Here is a 21,691-nt window from a genome sequence, read left to right as displayed (position 1 = left end):
TAACCATGCTTTCTTTTTTGAGTAGATTTTCAGATCATCCCCACCCCCACCCCCATTTACCATCAATTGTACTAGAATGTGTTTTGGTGTTGATTGGAATGACCACTGACATGCAAGGTGAGTGTAACGCTGGCTGTGACAGTTAATGTGCATGTTAACACGGCTAGGTCATGATTCTCAGGGTTTTAGTAGTTCTAAAACAACATAGTCATCCTTGGTGTTGTGATCTGATAGAATTATCCTCTATTTTTTCAGGCCTATTTTTGCTGAAAGATCTCACTTGTGGAATCTATGTTAATAGTGACAAGTGAGTATAATCACTTCTATTCTAGCATAACTTTTATTCTAATGATATTTTCTACCCTTTACTTATTTCTCATATTTTAATAGATGGGCATACAATGTTTATTTTTTATATGTGAAATTAATTTCTCTGAACTGTGTTCAGAACAGCAGCTTGATTAAAACACATTTTCAAATAGAGTTCCTTTTTTTTGCTGTGTTTTAATGTGGAATCAAAAATATATAGCCATTTGCTTCCTAAAATTCCTGCTTAAATTTCCTTTCTTTTTTTCTCAGTTTCTCTCCTATTTTCTGTTAGTCAAGATTTAATTTTTATTCCCTTTCCAACAGTGTGGAGTCCTGTTGTGTTAGAGCTGCGGTTCTCAACATGTGGGTCATGACCCCTTTGGGGTCGAGCCAACCTTTCTCAGGGGTTGCCTAAGACCATGGGAATACACATATTTCTGATGGTTTTAGGAACCAAGACACGGCTCCTCCATCTCTCTCCAGGCTGGTCCACCCACATGCAGATAAGCTCACAAAGGAGTACCTGGTGTGAAGACACTTACCCCTGCTACACCATGCTTCAAGACAAAATTTCATTGCTTTGTCATTACAAATAAATATTTCACAATATATAATTACATATTATTTTTGTGTTTAATCACAATATATTAATTATGTTCAATTTTTGACAATGAAATACATCCTAAATATCATATATTTACATGATAATTAATAACAGTAGCAAAAGGACAGTTATAAAGTAGCAATGAAAATGAAGTTATGGTTGGGGGTCACCACAACATGAGCAACTGTATTAAAAGCTCCGGCATTAGGAAGATTGAGATCCACTGTCTTTAGGGAGTCTTTCAGTTTTGTTAGAGTAGGCCAAACCATTATCAATCTCAGTAGCTATTTCAAAATTGGGCTCCTATCTACACCTGTGGGATGTGTTTTTGGTTTTTTCCTTATATTTTTTGTCAACTTGGCTGTACCTGTAAGAAGAAATGGGTGAATTCCAACCATTAGGTTAAAATTGGATTCCATTTCCTTACGGGTGTGCCCTATTTGACATGTATAGGAAATGCTGTGGAAGACTGGTTATCTCGTTCTCTTCCTGCTGGTCTAGATCTTTTCTCTGGTTTCTTGGGATGGCATTGCCCAGGCGATCTTCCAGATTGCTGGGAAACATTGGATTTCCTGGACTCTGCCTCCACTGGCCTGTGATCTTGCTGCTTCCTGGTTCATCACTCTGGAATATGTTTGTGTTGAAAGATCCTCCCTCCAGCAAGCATCTGGCCATGGACTTGAGGCAGACTTGGCTTCTCCACTCTGTGGCTGCTTGGGCCCATTCCCTGATAAAAATTTACTTTGTATACATTGATGAGGGTCACTGCTTTAGTTTGTCTAGAAAACCCAGTTTAACACAGCTTGCTATTATTTTGGAACTCCCCAATGCTAAGAGACATCAGAGATCAGAAAGTTTCCTGTGTTTCCCTCAGGTTCACACAGTGCAAGTCTTACAATTTAACCCCATTTCCATATTATAGGTTCCAAGGGCTGCTTACTTCCGTTCTAAGATTATTCATGGGTTTTGATTTTGCCATTTATTTTTAGTATACGCCCTTTTTAATGAAACGATATATATAATTCAAAATCTATATTTTCACCACTACTGTCTTCCTAGGATGTTTCAAATCCTTTTAGAACATCCAGATCCACTTATCTTTCCAGCTAGGAATCAATTGACAAAAAGAAAGGTGAGCTGAGACCCTTGTAGGTACTCTGTGTGCCTGCGCATGTGTGCACAAGTATGTGTTGATTTGTGAGAGTAGAGTGCTGCTTCTGGCAGTGTTGCTATATGTGTTTACAGCTGTTTCCCTGAAATCTGATGCTTTGGCCACAGACACTTTTCAATTTTGAACATGGTAAGTTTCTCCTGTGTTGTTTGTGGCAATGTTTGTAGAATTAATCTTTATTTTCAAGAGTAGTTTTGTCTCCTGAATGACCCTGGCACTGCAACCTTGCTAACTCTGCTGTGATAGCTTACTTTCTCTGTAACTGTTTATTTTCTGCCCCTAAACTTCTCAGCTACTCTATTTTGGAAAAAACAAACAAGTGAACAAACAAATAGCACCCTAGGAATATAGTAGACCTTGGGATATATCTTGGTTTGCCACTTTAGCTCATTTTTCAGTAGAAGTCTGGATAGCTCCAATCCCATTTATACATTAGATTTCTTGAAATATTTTACCTTTCAGAAACTACTGGGCAAGATAGGTTAATCTTTATTTCTAGATAAAGGAATTGAGTTAGGAAAATGTAAACACTGATTTTGATTTCAGACAAAATTCTATTAACAGTATGAAAGAAAAGCTTATTTCTTTTTGATGTCATCATCTCATTGTGTTTGGCTATCGGGGCAACTGAATATTAATTATACAAAATGAGACTGATGAGGTGGTGATGTCTCAACACTTATTTCATTTTACATTTCTAATATTTAACACTTACATTGCATCGATTACAGATGCAAACCTCAACAACGGGCTTAGTCTACATTGGTGATGTCAGCAATTGGAAAGACAATGCCTCCAATGGCCAGAAGGTATTAAATACAAACAAAACCAAAAAACTCACTCCAAAAGCACTAGCAATGAGTTGATCCTGGCTTATACTGACCATATAAAACAGGATAGAACTACCCCTGTGGGTTTCCAAAGATATAAAACTTTTATGGGAGCAGAAAATCTCAATTTCTCCCCAAGGGCTGGTGGTTTGAACTGCGGACTTTGCAGTTAGCAGCCGGTGCACAACCCATTATCACCAAGGCTCTGTAAACAGGGACACATGAGAGAAAATAAGGGTTAATGGAGGTTGAAATAATAAGAGTATTGACTTTAAGCAGTACATAAAGTACTGTGAACAGTTCTATAATAGTATTTGCAATCCCTTGACCATTGATTTGGTGTTAAACATCTGATATAAAAAATCCTCTGAAATGAATTACCAATTCCTTAGTACATATATGATAAAATATACTTTTAAAGAAAATTATTGGTAAATTGCTTTACCATATAAATAATCCCTTTCTCTCAAGCAGAAAGAAAATGTTTTGAGAATGATAAGGGACACAAATGTATAAATGTGCTTCAAAAAATGGATGGATGTATGGATTATGTTAAGAGTTGTACAAGCCTCCAATAAAATGATTTAAAAAATAAGCCCTTTCCTTTTATACTCAAGGACTGAGACTTGTTTACAAGAATAAATGAATAACAAGGCCTTTATGGAAATGATATATATTTTATTTTTAATTTGAGAGATGCAAACATGTAACTTTTGTTCACACCCAGAACACACAAACAGCACAGAACACTCATAGTCAAAGTAGAAAAAACTTTTCCCGGTGAGAAAATTGATCATTCATAAAACCATTCTTCTTTTTGAATGAAGACCACTTGCTCATTAAAAGTGAGGCTATAACACATTTCCAACTGTGTATCACACTTCTGTGGACACTGCTGCCCCCACTTTGGCAAACAACTTATTTTGATGGACTGTCACTCTAACTGAACAACGTCTCCATGTGAGTAAGCATTTAGTTCATGCTTTGAAATATTGCCTTTTATCCTTCCTCTGATGGACAGAAACATAAGCGAAGCACTTGAAATCCTGAGGCATGGCCAGCAAAAGCAAACAACTATAACTGAGCTAGCTCCACAAATCAATACCTACACAATACCTACAATAGAAAAAATGGAAAGTCTGCCTTGTTACACACAAGCTAACTTGCCACAAGCTGTCCAGTCTAACAGACAGGATTCTGATTCCTGAACACTGCCATTCAATTCTGAATGTCAAACGTGAATGTCCTCTTCTGAGGTCCAGAACCACGTGACTGTGCCTCTCAATGGCCCGAGAGCACATGGAGTTGCAGGCAGGTCATTGAGCTTGCTCAAGTGTTCCCACTCCTTTATACTTGCACACAGCAGCCTCTTACCCTTTAGGATGACATTGTTCCTGATGCCACTCACTTCCCCTGGTACTCTCCTACTGCTCCCTAAACCCCACCCTTCAAACACCATGATGTTGTGTGCTACTGTGGTGTCACTCTCAAGTTTTACTTTCTTCAAACCAGTGTCTACCTTGGATAGATGTGTAGATTCAGGTGGGAATTCATTTTCCCTCTTAGAAAAAGAGATTTAAATAAGTTGTGCTAAATGAATTCATGTTTACACACACAAAGATGCATACGTACAGTCTATTGAGATAACATCTCTCACTCTCTGTCTTTAAACCATTACCCCATGCATCTTCTTCTAGTATGCTGACTCGAGTCTGTCACTGTCTACAGTTGTAATGGCATTTGCAGGTCTTGATAAACTTTATGTTCTTCTCTAAGACCTCACCATCGAGACACCTGAACTCCACAGTATGGGGGGTGGTTAATTCAGGGGTGCAACACCGGCCATCGTTGCAGACTCCACAGATCTTGATACGGTAGCTCTTCACACTGACGCAGCCATCAGTGAGCAACTTGAGAGGATAGGGCACTTTGATTTCATGGATGCATCTTTCACCCTCCTAAGAAAGACAAAGGAGAAGAAATCATTGACTTTACGTAAAGAGTTACCTATGTGTACTCTGTGTTACTAGCCACAGTCTTAATTTTGTCTGCCTTTTGCTTATATTTTGAGGAGAGGAAGTTTGAGTGTCACTTGTAAGTTTTGCATAAATAGACCTAGCTTGACTTAGGATGTCTGAAACTTACTAACGCTGTGGAGGATTCTGTAGGGGGAAGCTGGTGGTTCATATTACATGGCATCCCATTCCTTTTAAATAGCTCAATGGTAAATATTTGGGGGAGATATGAGTCTGTAATAACAAGGTAAGAGACCTTAGCTTTGGTCCTATCCATTTGTATTTCAGGAAAATTAGTGAATAAATGCAGAACAGTAAGATACCTTTATCTCCTCTTCTAGTTGAGATTTACAAGACCTGTTGAAGCAGACGCGGGTCTGCTGTTCCATCCTGCACTCAACGTTGCCATTGGAATACCGTGTGGAAAGGCCGAACCCGCAAGTCTTGGAACAGGCACTCCACCTGGTGGTCTGGAGCTGGCAGTTGCGTTGCATCATTCTGGGGTTTCGAGTAACAGCCTCTTCAAGTTGGTAAGCCATGAGGACAAAGCACATAAAATCTCGGTAAGCCCAATGTTAGGACTCAGCCTGAGGGTTCACTGTTTCTGACAGGAGTACATCACAAATGGGGCAATCATGAATCTACTCACCTTCAAGGGCAGAGCCATTCATCGTGAGGTTCTTGGACTCATCGCACACCCACTCCTGGCAACATTTCCCTGGTATTTTGACCAACCGTAGGAAGGGGCAGTCAGGCCTGGGCAAAGAAGTGGGTGGGGGGCACAGGGGCTCACAGCTCACTTCCCCACTCCTGCAAGTGCACATTCCTCTGCAGCCCCTCTGGAACGTCTCTCCATCCGTGTGCTCCTTCCCTTCAACGTAGCAGGAGGCACCTTCCTTAGCTGATGGAGAGGAAGGAGATGCAGGGGTTGTGTTAAATTGGTCTCAGAAGCTAGAAGTATAAGTGCATCAGGGATATGGATGGACTATGAGGAGATAGCAAAATGTGATTTGTTGCTGGTGTTTCAGTGAGGGAGGAGCTGATGGACATTGAGTATTGTGGGGGGTGGGGTGGGAGGGTATAGGTCTCACCTCTGCACACTCCGATCCTGCCACTGGTTGGGGCTTCGAAGCTACAGTAGAGGTTCTTGCGCACGTCACAGACATCACGCTTCGTACAAAAATCACCCAGTTGCTTGGCACACATGGGGCAGCATCCGCAGCCATCCTGCACCAGGTTCACACCAATAGGGCAGCTGGAAGCTTTCAAGTCAGCACACTGGCACAGCCCGCTGCAGATCTCAGCGGTGTCTCTCTGCAGAGAGGTGGTGGTCAGTGGTTGGCTCACCCAGATGGAGTCAAGAACCACCACCCATTCCCAGCTCTGACACACCATCCGCCAACCCCCACCCCTCCACACCCCTACATCTGCAGCCTGCAAAGGTTGGCCTTGCTTACCCAGCTGCAGAGGGTAAGCAGGAAAACCAAGGCAAAGAGAACTGAGCCTGTGCCGGTGGCAGACATGTGTGCCCTTGCGGAGTGGAATGCTACAGTTGAACAGGCACTGAAGTCAGCTTGGTCAGCGGTCAGTCTTGGGCTTTTGCTGGAGGTCGTGACCTGGATGTGCTGGAACGTAGCTAGTTGGATGCTGTCAGCCAGATGGCTGCCGTTGGGTTGGAGGCAGTTTCTCTCCTGTGGTTGGAGTTGTAATGGCTGCCTCCTTCCAGTGAAAAGAGTTGTCGTGTGGGGTGTGGGCTTGGCAGACCGTGTTTCCCAGCTGACCAATGGGCTTCATGGAATCCTATACAACCAAGGACATTCCTCCACACCTTCCTGAGTCATCAACTCACACTGGACTGAACCTGACCTCTGACACTCTACATTTCTTCTGTCTGATGGAGGTGTTGCACTCCTTAAGTGGGGAGAGGTGTGTGTGTGTGTGTGTGTGTGTGTGTGTGTGTGTAGAGAGAGAGAGCAAGAGAGGACAACAAGAAGCCTAATATTTCTACCAGCAAATGGTATCTTTTCCAGTTCCTTCCACACCACCCCTGATTTATATCATTCAAAGAGAAGCTGGCAAACATTATTATCATTTTATAAGACCCACGTCTTTTCTAAAGGTTGTGCCTGTTCTATTCACTAACAGAATCCCTCTTTAGCAGGCAGGTAGCTGAGGGAGCTGTACACCAACAGAGTTTCTTAAAACAATCAAAAGGACTTCCCTTTTATTTTTTTGTAATAATTTTAGCTTTAGAAAGTTGCATGGGATTGAAACTCGCCCGAGGGTAGAAAAGGAGTTAATTAATCTTTACCATCCAAAGTCTGAGATGTCAACCTGCACAACTTGGATTCTATACTGGAATAATAATACGCATTTGGCCCGTTTTCATTTGAGAAACAGGTTTGGCTGCCCGTTGCCAAATAACATAGAGAACAAACCCGAGTCTGACTCTAGAGACAGTTTACTGGGGAGAATCCCAGCACCCTTGTTTTGTTATAGCTTTTGAAATATGTAGTACTTTTATTGTTGGAGGTATGAGGGGAAGGAGGGAATAAGCAGCCATCAATGTTTCCCTAAAATAGGTCTATTGTTAATGGGAGCAATTTTTAGAATTTTAGTGTGCTACGAATTGAATTGTGTGACACCCTCCCCACTCACCCCATGCAAATACGCATAGTAAATCCTAATGCCCATGTGTGTGGTTATAGCCCACTTTAGTAATAGGATCTCTAAGCATAGGGAATATCTTGAATCAATATTTTCTGAGGTATAAATGAGATGAAGCAAGCTAGAAGAAGAGGAAGAAGCAGAGACACAGAGAAAGAGAAGCCACATCACCAGAAGTCATCTAGGAGCAGAAGCACAAAGGGGTGCGGACCTTCCACCAGAGCCAACAAAGAAATCTTTCCCTAAAGCAGTGGTTCTCCACCTTCCTAATGCCACAACACTTTAATAGAGTTCCTCGTGTTGTGCTCACCCCCAAACATAAAATTATTTTTCTTGCTACTTCATAACTGTAATTTTGCTGTTATTAAATGGGCTACCTTGTGAAAGGGTCCTGTTTCCATCAAAGAGGTAGCAACCCACAGGTTGAGAACCGTAGCTCTAGAGCCAGCAGCCTGAATTCTGACTTCCATCCTCCAAAACTCTGAGACAATTGAGTTCTGGTGCTTAATGTCTCTCACTTGTGGTCTTTCTGAGATACCCGTGCTCTAAAAAAGATCCTCAAATTCTACACAACTAAGTCAGAATTTGGTTCTAAGAGTGGGGTACTGCTTTAGCAGAGATGTATAATGAGGATATCTTTTTTGAATTGGGCAATTTTTGAAGCCCATTAAGACTCATCCTTGAAAGGCTGAGAAGTCTCATGACCTAAGTGTCAGTGTTTGCTGATTTCTTCTGTGACTATGTTTAAACAAACTGTCAAGGACACGAAAGTATGCGAGATCTGGGAAAAAGTGGTGGTTTAATTTTCTCAAGGATGTCTGGCTTGGCAGAAGATAGAGTTGCTATGTGTATCAAATGTGCTTGCTTAACAATGAGATAATTAACCCCGGGTTGTTTCTGCATGGATATAAGGAGTGTGTAGAATAAACTCGGATGCTTCAGTCCATCAGACTGTAGCCCTCCCAATACTTTCTGTCTCTCTTTTTTACCTTAATCCTCACTCCCCCTTTCAGGACTGTTTGACTCGTAGGCTGGCTCCGACAAGGTGGCGACCGAACAGCGACTCTGAACACGAGGGACCAAGTGAAGGACCCCGCGGATTACAAAGGTGTACATGAAGAGATTGGTGTGCGGTGAGTAGCTATTGGGAGAAAAATGGGGCAAGGAACTAGCAAACAGATTTTTGTAAATATGCTTCAAAATATGTTAAAAGCTAGAGGAGCAAAAGTAAGCTACCAAAGATTAGAGAAGTTTTTAGAATTTGTGGTTAAGGTATATCCTTGGTTTCCTGAGGACAGGACTGTAAATATTGAAACTTGGCAAAAAGTAGGGAAACGGTTAAAAGATCACTATACTGCTAATGGACATAGTAAGGTTCCCATAGACACGTTTAGTCTGTGGAATTTAGTTAGGGATAGCCTGGACCCTAGGCATGAGGGACTCTGGCATGAAAACAACCCATTTTGCTCAAACAAAATTGAAAGAAAAGTTCATTCTGCACCTCTGCCTCCTCCCCCTCTGCCGCTAAAGCCGCTGAAAAGTAAGCTTGAGGGCTTTGAAAGCGAGGACCAGGAACCCCTTGACCCTGGGGATGTGGAGCAGTTAGAGGATGAAGGGGCACATTATCATGATGAGGACTTAGGAATTTTTGCCACCTCCAACCTGAGAATCATAACCTGTTGCAAGAGACTCAGAAGTCCTGCCCGGATGAAACCAAGGTGGTAGGCTGGGACAATGCTTATGAATCATTAGCAGAAAAAGTGAGGGAGATGTGAGTCAAGTTAATAGAAAAGCATCCTCCAATAGAGACCCAGGAATGGTTGCCAAAACTTACTGGGACCAAAGTATTTCAGAAGCCTCCGAGTATACTCAGTGAAAGGAATCCTTTTCTAGAAGACTTGCCAGCTGTAGCATGGGCTGTGACTAGAGCTCCAGGAAAGGAACCCTGCTCAGGGTAATCTGGTTAGAGATCATACTCCAGTTCCCTTTAAACAGTTGAAGGAACTTAAGGTTGCCAGTGCCCAATATGGCCCAACTTCTCCTTTTACTCAATCTTTATTAGATACACTTTCCATCACAGTGCTTGTCCCCACAGAATTGGAAACAATTGGCTTTTGAAAATGCAAATACTGCCTGTCAGGCAGCGCTGAGACCTTTTAGGGAAAAGGGCAACCTGCCTGATTCTATCAGACTATGCTCAAACATTGGACCTTTCTTTACTCAGGGGCTTGCTATAGCAGCTGCTTTGCAAGGAAAATCAGTAAAGGAGGATTAATGATGCTACATAACTTATGGGAACCCTGTAGCCTGGGCTTCCTTCCCACTCTGCTATTCCAGTCAATACATATACAATCATTTTAGACTTAAAAGATTGTTTTTAAACCATCTCCTTTGATCCAAGTGGTTGTAAAAGATTTGCCTTCAGTGTTCCTTCCATCAGCTTCAAAAAGCCGATAAAGAGAAATCATTGGCTTGTTTTTCCTCAAGGCATGGCCCTGACCCGGTATTAATATGGGGACGAGGGCATGTTTGTGTTTTTCCACAGGATGCTGATGGAGCGTGGTGGCTGCTGGAAAGATTGGTGCAGTTTACAAACCATGCAGGTGGTAATTTGCCTCGGAGTGCTTCTGGGGACATCGCGCAGTGAGCAGTACTGGGCTTACATTCTTGATCCACCACTCTTACATCCTGCTTTCTGAGAAGGTCTGGAAATCATGGTGTGGGCTAATGACTCACATCTTCCCTGTACAAGGTGAAGAAAATGTGATCTCTTCCACTCTGCAGTCTTTGTTTCCTTGTGGACTAGAGACTGGAAAGAATAATAGAACCATATTGTGGAAATTGTGTCTCATGAACAAGCCCATCTGGTGTAACATCACAAAAGAGATATATCATCGATTGGTCCGGCAACCAGGACAATACTAAAAAAAAAATACTGCCGAATGGAAAATAGGGGCTGCTTTCGGGAATGTGAAGCTTATGGGCCCTTCCTCCAGACTACAAGGAAATGTTTCTGCGTGCATACCATCATCATATGTACTTTTGGCAGGGAATATTACTATAGATCATGATGATTCTAAGTTTAACATGTCTTGTAATAATTGTAATTTGTCTAATTGTATTACCTGAACCCCAGAAGGTATTGTCATTACTATTTTGTATCAAACTTGTTTTGTTATGCTGACAGTGAATTACAAGCTGCCTACTTTGTAAATGAATTATCAAAAAATGTGACTAATGTGTTGGGTACTCAAGAAGATATAGAAAGGAAGTTAGAACAAAAAGTAAATCCTCTTTATGACATGGTCATCTATTTAAGAGACGAGGTACAGAGGCTTAAGGCCAGGTCTGGCCACGCTGTATTTATGTGTATCTGTGTTACTCCTAAACAGTAAAATAGCAGTCAGCATAGCTCGATTAAAGTGAAGAATCATCTTCAAAGTATTTGGCACAATGCCAATGAGTCTTTAGATTTATTACAACCCCATCAAGAAATATTAGCCATAAAAGATGCTAAGTCTCTTGATCTTGATGCTGCTAAGGTTGCTGAGGATTGGCTCCAGCATCGAGATGCTTTCCCTTCGTTAGGAAATCTCAGAGGCCTACCTCACATGCTTATGTTCATGGTCACAGGAGGAGTGTTTGTATTGTTGATCTCATGCATACTTCCTATAATACTGTGCAAGATTGTGGTTGAATTGTTAGCCTTAAGAACAAAGCTTCATGAAGTGCATCTGCACACTGACCCCTCCCCAAACAGGGGTGGAAGGTGGAGGCTGGTTAGTCAGAGACAGATAAGATCGAGTCTGAGTCTCCCAACTTAAGACAGGTAATAGTTGCCTGGAGGACTGTGACTGATGACAGGTAAGGGCGATTTCAGGACTCGACAACCTAAGATAGTCGCAGTCATCTGCTGATGTTTTGAGTAAAGACTTCTTCAGTAAATAAAAAAAGGAGAGATGTTTAAGGCCATTAAGACTCAGCCTTGAAACAGCTGAGAAGTCTCATGACCTATGTGTCAGTGTTTGCTGATTTCTTCTGTGACTTTACGTTTTGAACAGACTGTCAAGGACAAGAAAGTATGCGAGGTCCGGGAAAAAGAGGTGGTTTAACTTTCTCAAGGATGTCCGGTTTGGCAGAAGATAGAGTTGCTATGTGTCTCAAATGTGCTTGCTTAACAATGAGATAATTAACCCTGGGTTGTTTTTGAATGGATATAAGGAGTGTGTGGAATAAACTCGGTGCTTTAGTCCATCAGACTGTTGCCCTCCCAATACTTTCTGTCTCTCTTTTTTTCCCTTACTCCTCACTCCCCCTTTCAGGACTGTTCCACTAGTCGGCTGGCTCCGACAGGTAATGAATGCATAGAAGCAAGAAAAGTTCAAGGTGTCTAATAGTAAAAACCACACTGCCTTGAAGAGACTCTTGGGAGAACTATAGAATTCAAAGAAAATTATCACCATGGGATTGAACAATGGAGAAAAAGTAATGTTTTTATGCAACACTAAATAATGTATCTGAATTAAGTTCAAATATTTGGTGAGAAGTAGAACTTCTAAATGATGGATTGGGATGTCTGGCTAATGAGATTTTAAAGCAAGATATAAAAGGGACCACATGCATTAGTCTTGCCACTTATAAGAAATGAATGAAAGAATGAGCTGGACTTAAAATTGAACTGTGAAAAATGAAAGCTTCAGGATTTGGAAAATTCTATGATACAAACTAAATATATGTATCCTGGAATATTCGCTAGTGACATGGTTCTAAAATCTTTTGTTAAGACTTCCAAAAAGTGGTGCAAAGGTAGGGACTGCGTTCTACACTTCCCTGTGTATTGTCCCCAGATTTTGGATGAGGAGCTCAATTTGGGGGATTTGGATTGAACCCTGGTATCACAGTGTCTTGAGAGCTTTTTGCTGTTTCTCCAGGGAAAGCCCTGTTGTATTCACCATGATGCACATCCTCTTGGGTTTCCCCTCACTGGAGACCCATAAACCATGATCCCTATTGTTTCCCAATGCCAGTGACACATGGCCAGGGCTTCCAGGCTTGGAGGAAACTGTGCAGTCTGTTTGCCTAAAATCCTTCCCCACGGCCCCACAGGCATTGTGCAGTCCCCTGTGTTTCCTGCCTACATGCCACACATGCACCACCAGCCTGCTCCTCCTGTTCACCACAGGCCTGAGCCCTGCTTGCCCTCCATCCACACTGTTCCATGAGCCTCTGTGCTGCCTGGACTTGATTCCCTAAGTTCACACAGGATATCCCTCTAGACTCCTGGAGGTCCTGGACCCTGGAGATCACTGAGCCCAGCAGATCACAATACTAGTTGGTTTATTTCCATTTTCAAACCCCTGCTTAGTCCCCTAGTAGTAAGAATGCAGAGAGGCCCTCCACATAGATGATCCTGGCTTTCTAGGGAGAGAGCCAGCCCCAGAGATACCGAGATGCAGCTCAAACCCATGGCAGAATTTGCTTCAAGGAGTTTTTATGTATTTATTCTTCAAATCATTTTATTGGGGGCTTGTACAACTCTTATCACATATATACACCCATTGACTCAGGTGTATTTGTACATATGTTGCCATCATTGTTTTCAAAGCATTTTCTTTCTACTGGAGCCCCTGGTATCAGCTCTTCATTTTCCCCCCTCCCTTTCCTTCCCTCCCTGCCTCATGCGGCCTTGATAATTTACAAATTATTATTTTTTATTATCTTCCAATATTCAATGTTTCCCCACCCCATCCCCTTGTCTGTTATTCATCCCCCTGGGAGGGGGTTATAGTTTGGTCATTGTGATCAGTTCCCCTTTTCTCTTCCCACCTACCCCTTGTCCTTCTGGTATGGTTACTCTCAATATTGGTCCCGAGGAGTTTATCTGTCCTATATTCCCTGTGTTTCTAGCTCTTGTCTGTACCCATGCACATGCTCTGGTCTATGCAAGTTTGTAAGGTAGAATGAGGGTCATGATATTAGTGGGGAGGAAGTATTAAAGAACCCGAGGAAAGCTGTATGTTTCATGGGTGCTATACCGCACCCTTACTGGCCCATCTTCTCCCCCCAACCCTTCTGTAAGGGGATGTCTAATTGCTTACAGATTGGCTATGGAACTCCACTCTGCCCTCCTCCCTCCACCTCACACACATTATGATTTTTTTGCTCTGGGGTTTAATTCATGATACCTGATTTCATTGATCTCATGATCACACAGGCTGGTAGTTTTTAGACCTTTCTAAAAACTTTTGAGAAATAAATGACAGGGCTACTTTCCTTGCCAGGGGAATTAGAAGTCAGTCCTTTAGGGATACTTTCAAGCATCCCTGTTCCTGGTGTGGCAGCCAGTGAATACAATGACCCACTAGCCTTTCCCAGACCGCCTTTTAATCACAAGCCTCTCCTACCCACAGTGTATTATTAACTGTAATAAACTATATCTACCCTCAGACTGTACATAAGGAGCCCAGGATTCTTTGTTGTGCAGCAATATACTTCCGTGCAGGAACCTTCTGTTCTGCAAACAACTAACTGAAGAATGGTACTTTCTGTCTCTCAATTTACAGGATCAATAAAGGATTCTGGTAGATTTAATATAACCCCACAAGTCCAAACTGCCACAAATTCTAGAACCTGCAGCCTACACCTCTGATATACTCCTCTGCTAACTTGAGTGAAAAACGTATATCTCACAGTTTTCTTCTCCAATGTGTTAAAAGTTAACACATTTAATAGGATGCCTTCCAAAGATAAATACCACTATCTAAACCATACTCCAGAGCACCTATAGCCTATGTCTTCTATACACCCAACTGACATACCTTTATCATCTATAGAAAATGCCTTCTCCAGCACCTACCTGATCTTCCCCTACCCTATAGAGCCAGCCCTTCCTCAAGACACATCACAGAAGCTTGCATGGCACCTCAATTTATACATGATGTGACAGAGGTCAATACCAGCGGCTACCACAAAAAAATCTTCAGAAACAAAAATTAATTACTGAACGTGACCCAATTTTAAAAGTTTACACAGAAGAGGCCTCCCTTGAATTGCCAGATACGGAATTCGAGAGAATGTTGTTGGCAATCATAAATGATATTAGGGGATCAATCTTGAAACCAAATGAAAAAAGAGAGATACAAGAATGCTCAGACCAAAGGGAAATTCAAGACTTAAGGGATGAAGTAGCAGAATAAAGGGACAATTTAAAAGATCTCCACAATCAAAGGGAAGAAATGGACAATCAAATCAGTGACCTTGAAGATAACCAAGCAGAATTCAGGAAACAAGAGAACAATCAAACAGAAAAGTCAAGGAATCTGAAGGAAGTATGAGGATGCTATGGGATTCCATGAAGCCCAGCAATATTCAAATCATTAGGGTTCCTTAGCAGGAAGAAACAAATGACTAAATGAAGTTTCTCACACATAGGATTTCTCATCTCTGCCTTCTGTTTTAACAGTGGAGATTTTAAAGTACCACCCGCAATCTCAGTTAACTTCCTAGGTTTTGAACCAGCTTTCACGTTTGGTTAGGTCTGGTCTCCTGCTGTGGGACTGGGTAGTACCTGCAAATTCTCTCTAAGATTTTCTTTGCTGCAGCAGACTGACACCTGAGCAGGGCCTGCATCGAGAGCCCTTCTCGATGTCACTGCCAGAAAGCATTTGTTAATGGAATTCCCTTAATGTTGAATCTTGAGCTACACTGACTTGCCCAATGAGTTCCCTTTCTACAGGAGTGCAAAGTCCGGATGCTTTTATACCCTAGCTCAATGTTCCTGACCCGAGCTCTGGAGCAGGTTGCAGCTCACTTTTTGCAGCCAGGCTGATCTGCCTGTGCTGTTTGTTAATAACAGGAAAAGCCACTCTAATCTCGAAATCTCTCTCCTCTGCAATTCCTCTTTCTACCCTTCAAAGTACAGGTGCTTTTCTATATTTTGCTTCTTTGCTTCTATTTTCTGTCCTGGTTTCCTGGATTGGCAGATCACTAAAGTCCACTTCCAGCGGCTCATTTTCTGTGATAGCTCTCTCGGTTTGCATTTCTTTGGGGCTAATCTCTTCGTTTCTACCTCCAGCACTGGTTTTCTTAATTGTTTTACAATCTCTCGTTTTTTTTCTACTCTAAATTCCAGCAGGGGAGCTGATCCTTTTAATAACATTTTCCCCTTCTGATTTAGGTTTAATTTTCTCAGCATTGTCTAAAACCTTTACATCTGTCTGATACCCATTCTACTTGCCTTTCACCTGATTAAGTTTGGGTCTCTCAGAGGCATCTCGCTACTCTGCTAGTTTTGTTACTTTGCTTCCCCTACTTTTGAAATCATGGGAGATTCATGGCATTGTTTGATAGCCTCACTTTGAGTCTTGAAATTACCTTCCTCTTGTGCTGTATCACCTTTAGACCTTTGGAGTCTTCAGTCTCCCGAGGGCATAGAGGCTTTGGCCATGAGGTTTTGTTCAGAATCAGAGTCTTTAGATAACAAAACAATTCCTGCTCCTTTGTTTTTTTCTAAAGTTTCATCACCTAAGTAATACTCATGGAAAGAAACGTTGGCTTGCTTGTCTATATTTGGATAGCTCACACAGGACTTCTCACTAGACTGATATATATTTTTTTCCTCCTGCAAAAGTTCTAAGACCATCTTAACTTGAGTCCACAGAGACCTTGTCTCCACAGGGATATTCTCCCCTTCTCTCTCTGATTTATTTAATTTCTACGTACTTCCTCCCAAGTTCCTAGATTTAAAGTTCCTTTGTCTGGGAGCCATGGATGATAATTTTTTACCACTTGTAGAAAATCTTGCATCTTTGTGTTCGTTACTGCTACCTTCTTTTTTTAGTAAATGCGTGAGAGTAATAGCATAAGACTGAGATTTACCTCCGTCTTGCCCCATTGGCTTCTTTAAAATATTATATTATTGTTCTTATTCCTATTATATGCTAATCCCCCAAACTGGATCCTCACTTCACACAATTTTCCCAAATCTCTAAACATTCCAGTGGGACCAAAAATCTTTATAAGGGATATAATGCAAAAGAGTTCTTTTCCTACTGCCCCATATTGGGCACCATTTGTGGGGGTAACCAGTCCCTCACAACTATCGTAGGTTTGGTAGGCACACCTCTATGGTTATGATATACAAAGAATATAGCAAGTCATAGAGAACAGGAGCGAGAGTATAATAAAGAAGTGCAACACATTTCATTTTAGCAGGCTCACCTCAACTCCTCTTGGTGGTACACGTGGAGGTGGGATATGAGAGGGCAGGAGACAGCTCTCATGAGATTTTAATTCTAATCAGCATATCTTTAGAGGCATGCATGCCCCCTGATTACAGATAACAACCCACATAATCGGAAGGGTTGTACAATAGAAATACAAGCAATAGGAGTGGTATGACCTAGGGGTGTACGCAAATGTAAAGGAAGGGAATCAGGGTGCATATGTGGCCAGATGGGAATAGCCTAGACTCAATATAGTAGCCTAAACTTAGTCATCCTTGAGCACTCCTGGGCTTGCCTTTGGGTACTCCCTCAAGGGAACAATATCAGAAGGGAGTGGGCCCTACAGAGGGTGAGTCAAACTGCAGAGTTTGGTTGCTCTAGATGGCTGATACCTTAAAGAGAATAACCTCTGACATACTTTTGGTGACATAGTGTACAGTCATTTACATGTGTAGCCCACAGCATATTGGGTTTGGCATATATTTGGGTGAGACAACATGGCAGAAATCTTTATGCACCCCACACTACAGTTAAAATTTTAAGGGAATATTTAGAAGAAAATTTCCCCAATATCACAAAGGAGAACATGATAAGCATCCAGGAAGCACAGACAACACCAATTATATTACCCTCTCCCCAACACACAAACAAACATTAAGACATATAGTAGTCAAATTACACATCAACTAAAAGGAGAAAAAAAGCAGTCTCATATAAAGGTAAGCCGGTAAGAATAAGCATAGCCTGCTCTATAGAGACAATGCAGGAAAGAAAAATTCAGAGTAGCACATTCTGGACCTTTAAAGACAACAACTGACCCAAGAATCTTTTCCAGTGAAGCTTTCCATCAAATTTGAAAGAGAAATAATTTTTTTTCTAAAATAAGGAAATATTTAGAGAACACATAAAAACAAAACCAGCATTACGAAAAATACTATCCAGTTCTTTAAGGGAAGAAAAAAAAATAACCTCAGAACACAAATGTGAGATCACCACAAGGTGTAACACTACTAAGGAACCAAAACATGGGAAACAACACCAAAAATATCTCAGATCAAATGGGGAATTGAAGGAAAGTATAACCTCTCGATTAAATGAATTATTTGGTTGAAGTTACAAATGTATGAACTGAAGAGCCATATTAATAAAGTAACCAAATTGTCACTAATGAGGAAGGACACACTCAGAAATGGCAGCAGATGATGTATGCACAATGCAAAGAGTGCCACCATTGTCATTAACTGCACATGTGGGATTGCTGAATTGGTCTATATTTTGCTAAGCACATTTTCAATAATAACCAAATAAATAAAAATTATTTGTGAATCATTTAATCAAAGTTCTAGAAAAAGTCAGCGTAACAGGCCACATATTGGACTACTGACACTGACTACAAGGGGTCGGGACACAGGGGGTTGAAAACAATTAGAAAAGTGATTCCTTGGGAGGAAGTACAAGGAACATAATAGAGTCTTGGAAGTGCTTCTTTATCTTAAGTTAGGGAGTGTTTCAGTAGGAGTCTGCATATATAAAACTTGTCAAAAGGCACGGAAGACTTGTATATGTTAGTGCATATAAAGTCTATGGTCAGGTTTTGAGACTGATAGGGAAATAATCAATGAATGACATAGAAAATATAAACCCTTTCTGACAGTGTGAGTATGATTACAGTACCTGACACACCTGGTGCTCTTGCAGAAGAGATTGCCCCAATCTGCACTCACCTCCAAAATAATCCAGAGATAGTTTAAAATAATAATACTTTAGTCGAGTGTTGATTTCATAATAGTTTGTTAAACATAATTTGATAAATATTTTTGTAATTTTAAATTTCCAACTTGTCTGACATAATGTGCATTATTATATAAGCAGGATAGAATTATTTAAATAATTCTTTTATCTATTTAAAAAATATCCAAGGACATGGGAAAATCCAAATATTTTTTTGTCATTTCAGGTAAAAAATTATGGATTTTGGATGAACTGTTCATAATATGTAAGCAAATAAGAAACTCAGCTCTTCAACCAATTACTCCATAATTAATGAAGTACCTGGAGCCATATGTAGCACAGGTGGAGTCCAGAAAATCACAAAATTGTGAATGTTCTGCATATTCTCTTACCGACATTTGAGTGGGACCAGCATCCACAACCAAATGAGTCTAAGCGGCATTTGTATAAATGGGAGGTAAATTGAAGAAATCTCCAACAAGACATGTAAGGGCTCACCTCTTTTATGGAGACCGAAGCCAGAGAGTGAGTAATATATTCTCTCACAAACTTATATAAACTCAGTCAAGCAAGCCCACCTAAGACCATTTAAATAGTCTGGGGGACCGGCCCTAATCCCAACAATTAAGAGGACACCTGCCCCTTCTCCCAGAAGAATTTATTTCAAAGGACGGCATTGAATCTGTAGCTCTGGGAGAGGGACCTATCTGATAGGAGCACACGGGGGGCAGATGAAGGGGGAGGAGGAGAGAGTGTAGCACTAACTGGCCCACCAGGCTGTGAGGACGATGTTCCCAATTAGAGCAGCCATTCCACAGAGAGCACCACATGGCCAGCACATTATGAGACATACTGCCCCTCACTTACCCATAGCCCTAGAGAGAACAACACCGGAGACACAGTGTGGGAATTGCACCTGATCTGATCCCACCACACCGAGGAAAAACACTAAGGGTGCCCAGGAGAACAGAAGGGAACATTGAAGGTGGACTTTGGGGCCAGGGCATGGTGCTCCAGCAGATGGGACTGGAATACAATCCTAAAGGCCAACAAACAATCCTTGAACTAACTGCAAGATTTTCTTTCTTGAGGTATTTTTGTTTTTTTATCATTGATTTGTTGTTGTTATTTTGTTGTATATTGTTGCTTGGTTTTGCCCTGTCTTGTTTTTGTGCATGTTATTATCTCTGCAGGTCTGTCTAAATAAGATAGGCTGGATGAACAATCTCAAGGAGCAAATAATTGGGACAGACAGTTCCTGGGGGTCATGGGAGAGGGGGAGGTGGGAGGAAAGGTAGTGGTGTTAACAAACCCAGGGACAAGGGAAAAACAAGTGATCCAAATTGGTGGTGAGCAGGGTGTGTGGGAGGCATGATATGGGCATTATCAAGGGTAATGTAACCAAGAGGAATTGCTGAAACCCTGGCGGGGACAGAGCATGATAGTGGGACAGGAGAAAAGTCAAAGGAGATAGAGGAAAGAGCTGGGAGGCAAAAGGCATTTATAGATGTCTAGATAAATACATGTACATATACAAATATATTTATAGATGAAGATGGGGAAATACATCTATGTGTCTATATTAATAGGTTCAGTATTAAGGTAGCAGAAGGACATTGGGGCTCCATCAAGTACTCCCTCAATGCAAGAATACTTTCTTCTATTAAATTGGCATTCTATGATGCTCACCTTCCCAACACAACCACTGAAGACAAAGCCGGTGAATAAGCAAATGTGGTGAAGAAAGCTGATGGTGCCCGGCTATCAAAAGATATAACGTCTGGGGACTTAAAGGCTTGAAGGTAAACAAGAAGCCATCTACCACAGAAACAACAAGCCCACATGGAAGAAGCACACCAGTCTGTGTGATCACGAGGTGCCAAAGGGATCAGTTATCAGGCATCAAAGAACAAAAAAATCATTTCATTTGTGCTCACCTCCATCATATGATCGCTGAAGACAAATGGGTGCATAAGCAAATGTGGCAAAGAAAACTGACGGTGCCCAGCTATCAGAAGATATAGCATCTTCAGTCTTAAAGGCTTGAAGGCAAACAAGTGGCCATCTGGCTAAGAAGCAAGAAATCCCACATGGAATAAGCACACCAGCCTGTGCGATCATGAGGTGTTGAAGGCATAAGGTATCAGGCATCATCAGAGCAAAAAATCTTACCATAGTGAATCAATAGGGGAGTGCGGAGTGGAGACCCAAAGCCCATTTGTAGGCTACTGGACATCCCCTTAAAGCAGGGTTTCAGGGAGGGGATGAGTCAGTAAGGGTGTGATGTAGCAACGATGAAAAATACAACTTTCCTCCAGTTCCTAAATGCTTCCTCCCCTCTCCCCCCCACCCCAGGCCTATTATCATGATCACAATTCTACCTTGCAAGTTAGGCTAGACCAGAGGATGTACACTGGTACAGATAGGAACTGGAAACACAGGGAATCCAGGGCGGATGTTCCCTTGAGGCCAGTGGTATGAGTGACTATACTGGGAGGGTGGAGGGGGGTGCGTTGGAACCTGGGAACTGATTACAAAGATCTACATGTGACTTCCTCCTTGGGGGATGAACAAGAGAAACGTGGGTGAAGGGAGACGTTGCACAGGGCAAGATATGACAAAATAATAATTTATAAATTATCAAGGGTTCATGAGAGGGGGCGGGACAGGAAGGGAGGGGAAAAATGAGGACCTGATCCTAAGGGCTTAAGTGGAGAGCAAACATTTTGAGAATCCGGAGGGCAATGATTGTACTAATGTGCTTTGCACAATTGATGTATGTATGTATTATGATAAGAGTTGTATGTGTCCCTAATAAAATGATTTTTTTTTAAAGAATAGGAAAAAAGAACATACAAAACAGGTAGGGATGGTATTCGAGGCATACACATAACACTAAGGAAATAAGTTAGGGGTATTCAGCCATAGGAAGGGGCAGTACTAGAGGCATACATGTGACAGGATTGTGCATACAAAACAAGATGGGCAGGGTCTAGATTTGAGATGGTGGCCTAACCTCGCTGAGCTGGATTGACTTTAAGTGTCCCTGAGCTCTTCTCCAGGGCACAATGTATATGCTTCTCAGAAGAGAATGGCCCCTAGTTAGGGTGGGACAGACAATAGTGTCTAATGATCTCAAT

General features: G+C 41.6%; 1 protein-coding gene across 1 annotated transcript; it reads right to left on the bottom strand.

Annotated features, from left to right (window-relative positions):
• Nucleotides 1-4,361: 4,361 nt before the first annotated feature.
• LOC142452341 (CCN family member 2-like) lies at nucleotides 4,362-6,324 on the bottom strand. Its single transcript, XM_075553722.1, has 4 exons — nucleotides 6,021-6,324; nucleotides 5,579-5,830; nucleotides 5,253-5,488; nucleotides 4,362-4,872 (listed from the first exon to the last, which is right to left on the bottom strand). The coding sequence occupies exons 1-4, from the start codon at nucleotides 6,322-6,324 to the stop codon at nucleotides 4,630-4,632; spliced, it is 1,035 nt and encodes a 344-aa protein (XP_075409837.1). The 3' UTR covers nucleotides 4,362-4,629.
• Nucleotides 6,325-21,691: the final 15,367 nt, after the last annotated feature.

This window comes from Tenrec ecaudatus, chromosome 7 (genome assembly GCF_050624435.1).
Source record: "Tenrec ecaudatus isolate mTenEca1 chromosome 7, mTenEca1.hap1, whole genome shotgun sequence".
Lineage (NCBI taxonomy): Eukaryota > Metazoa > Chordata > Mammalia > Afrosoricida > Tenrecidae > Tenrec > Tenrec ecaudatus.
The sequence above is the reverse complement of the archived record's forward strand: the minus strand, read 5'-3'. Positions and strand labels throughout refer to the sequence as shown.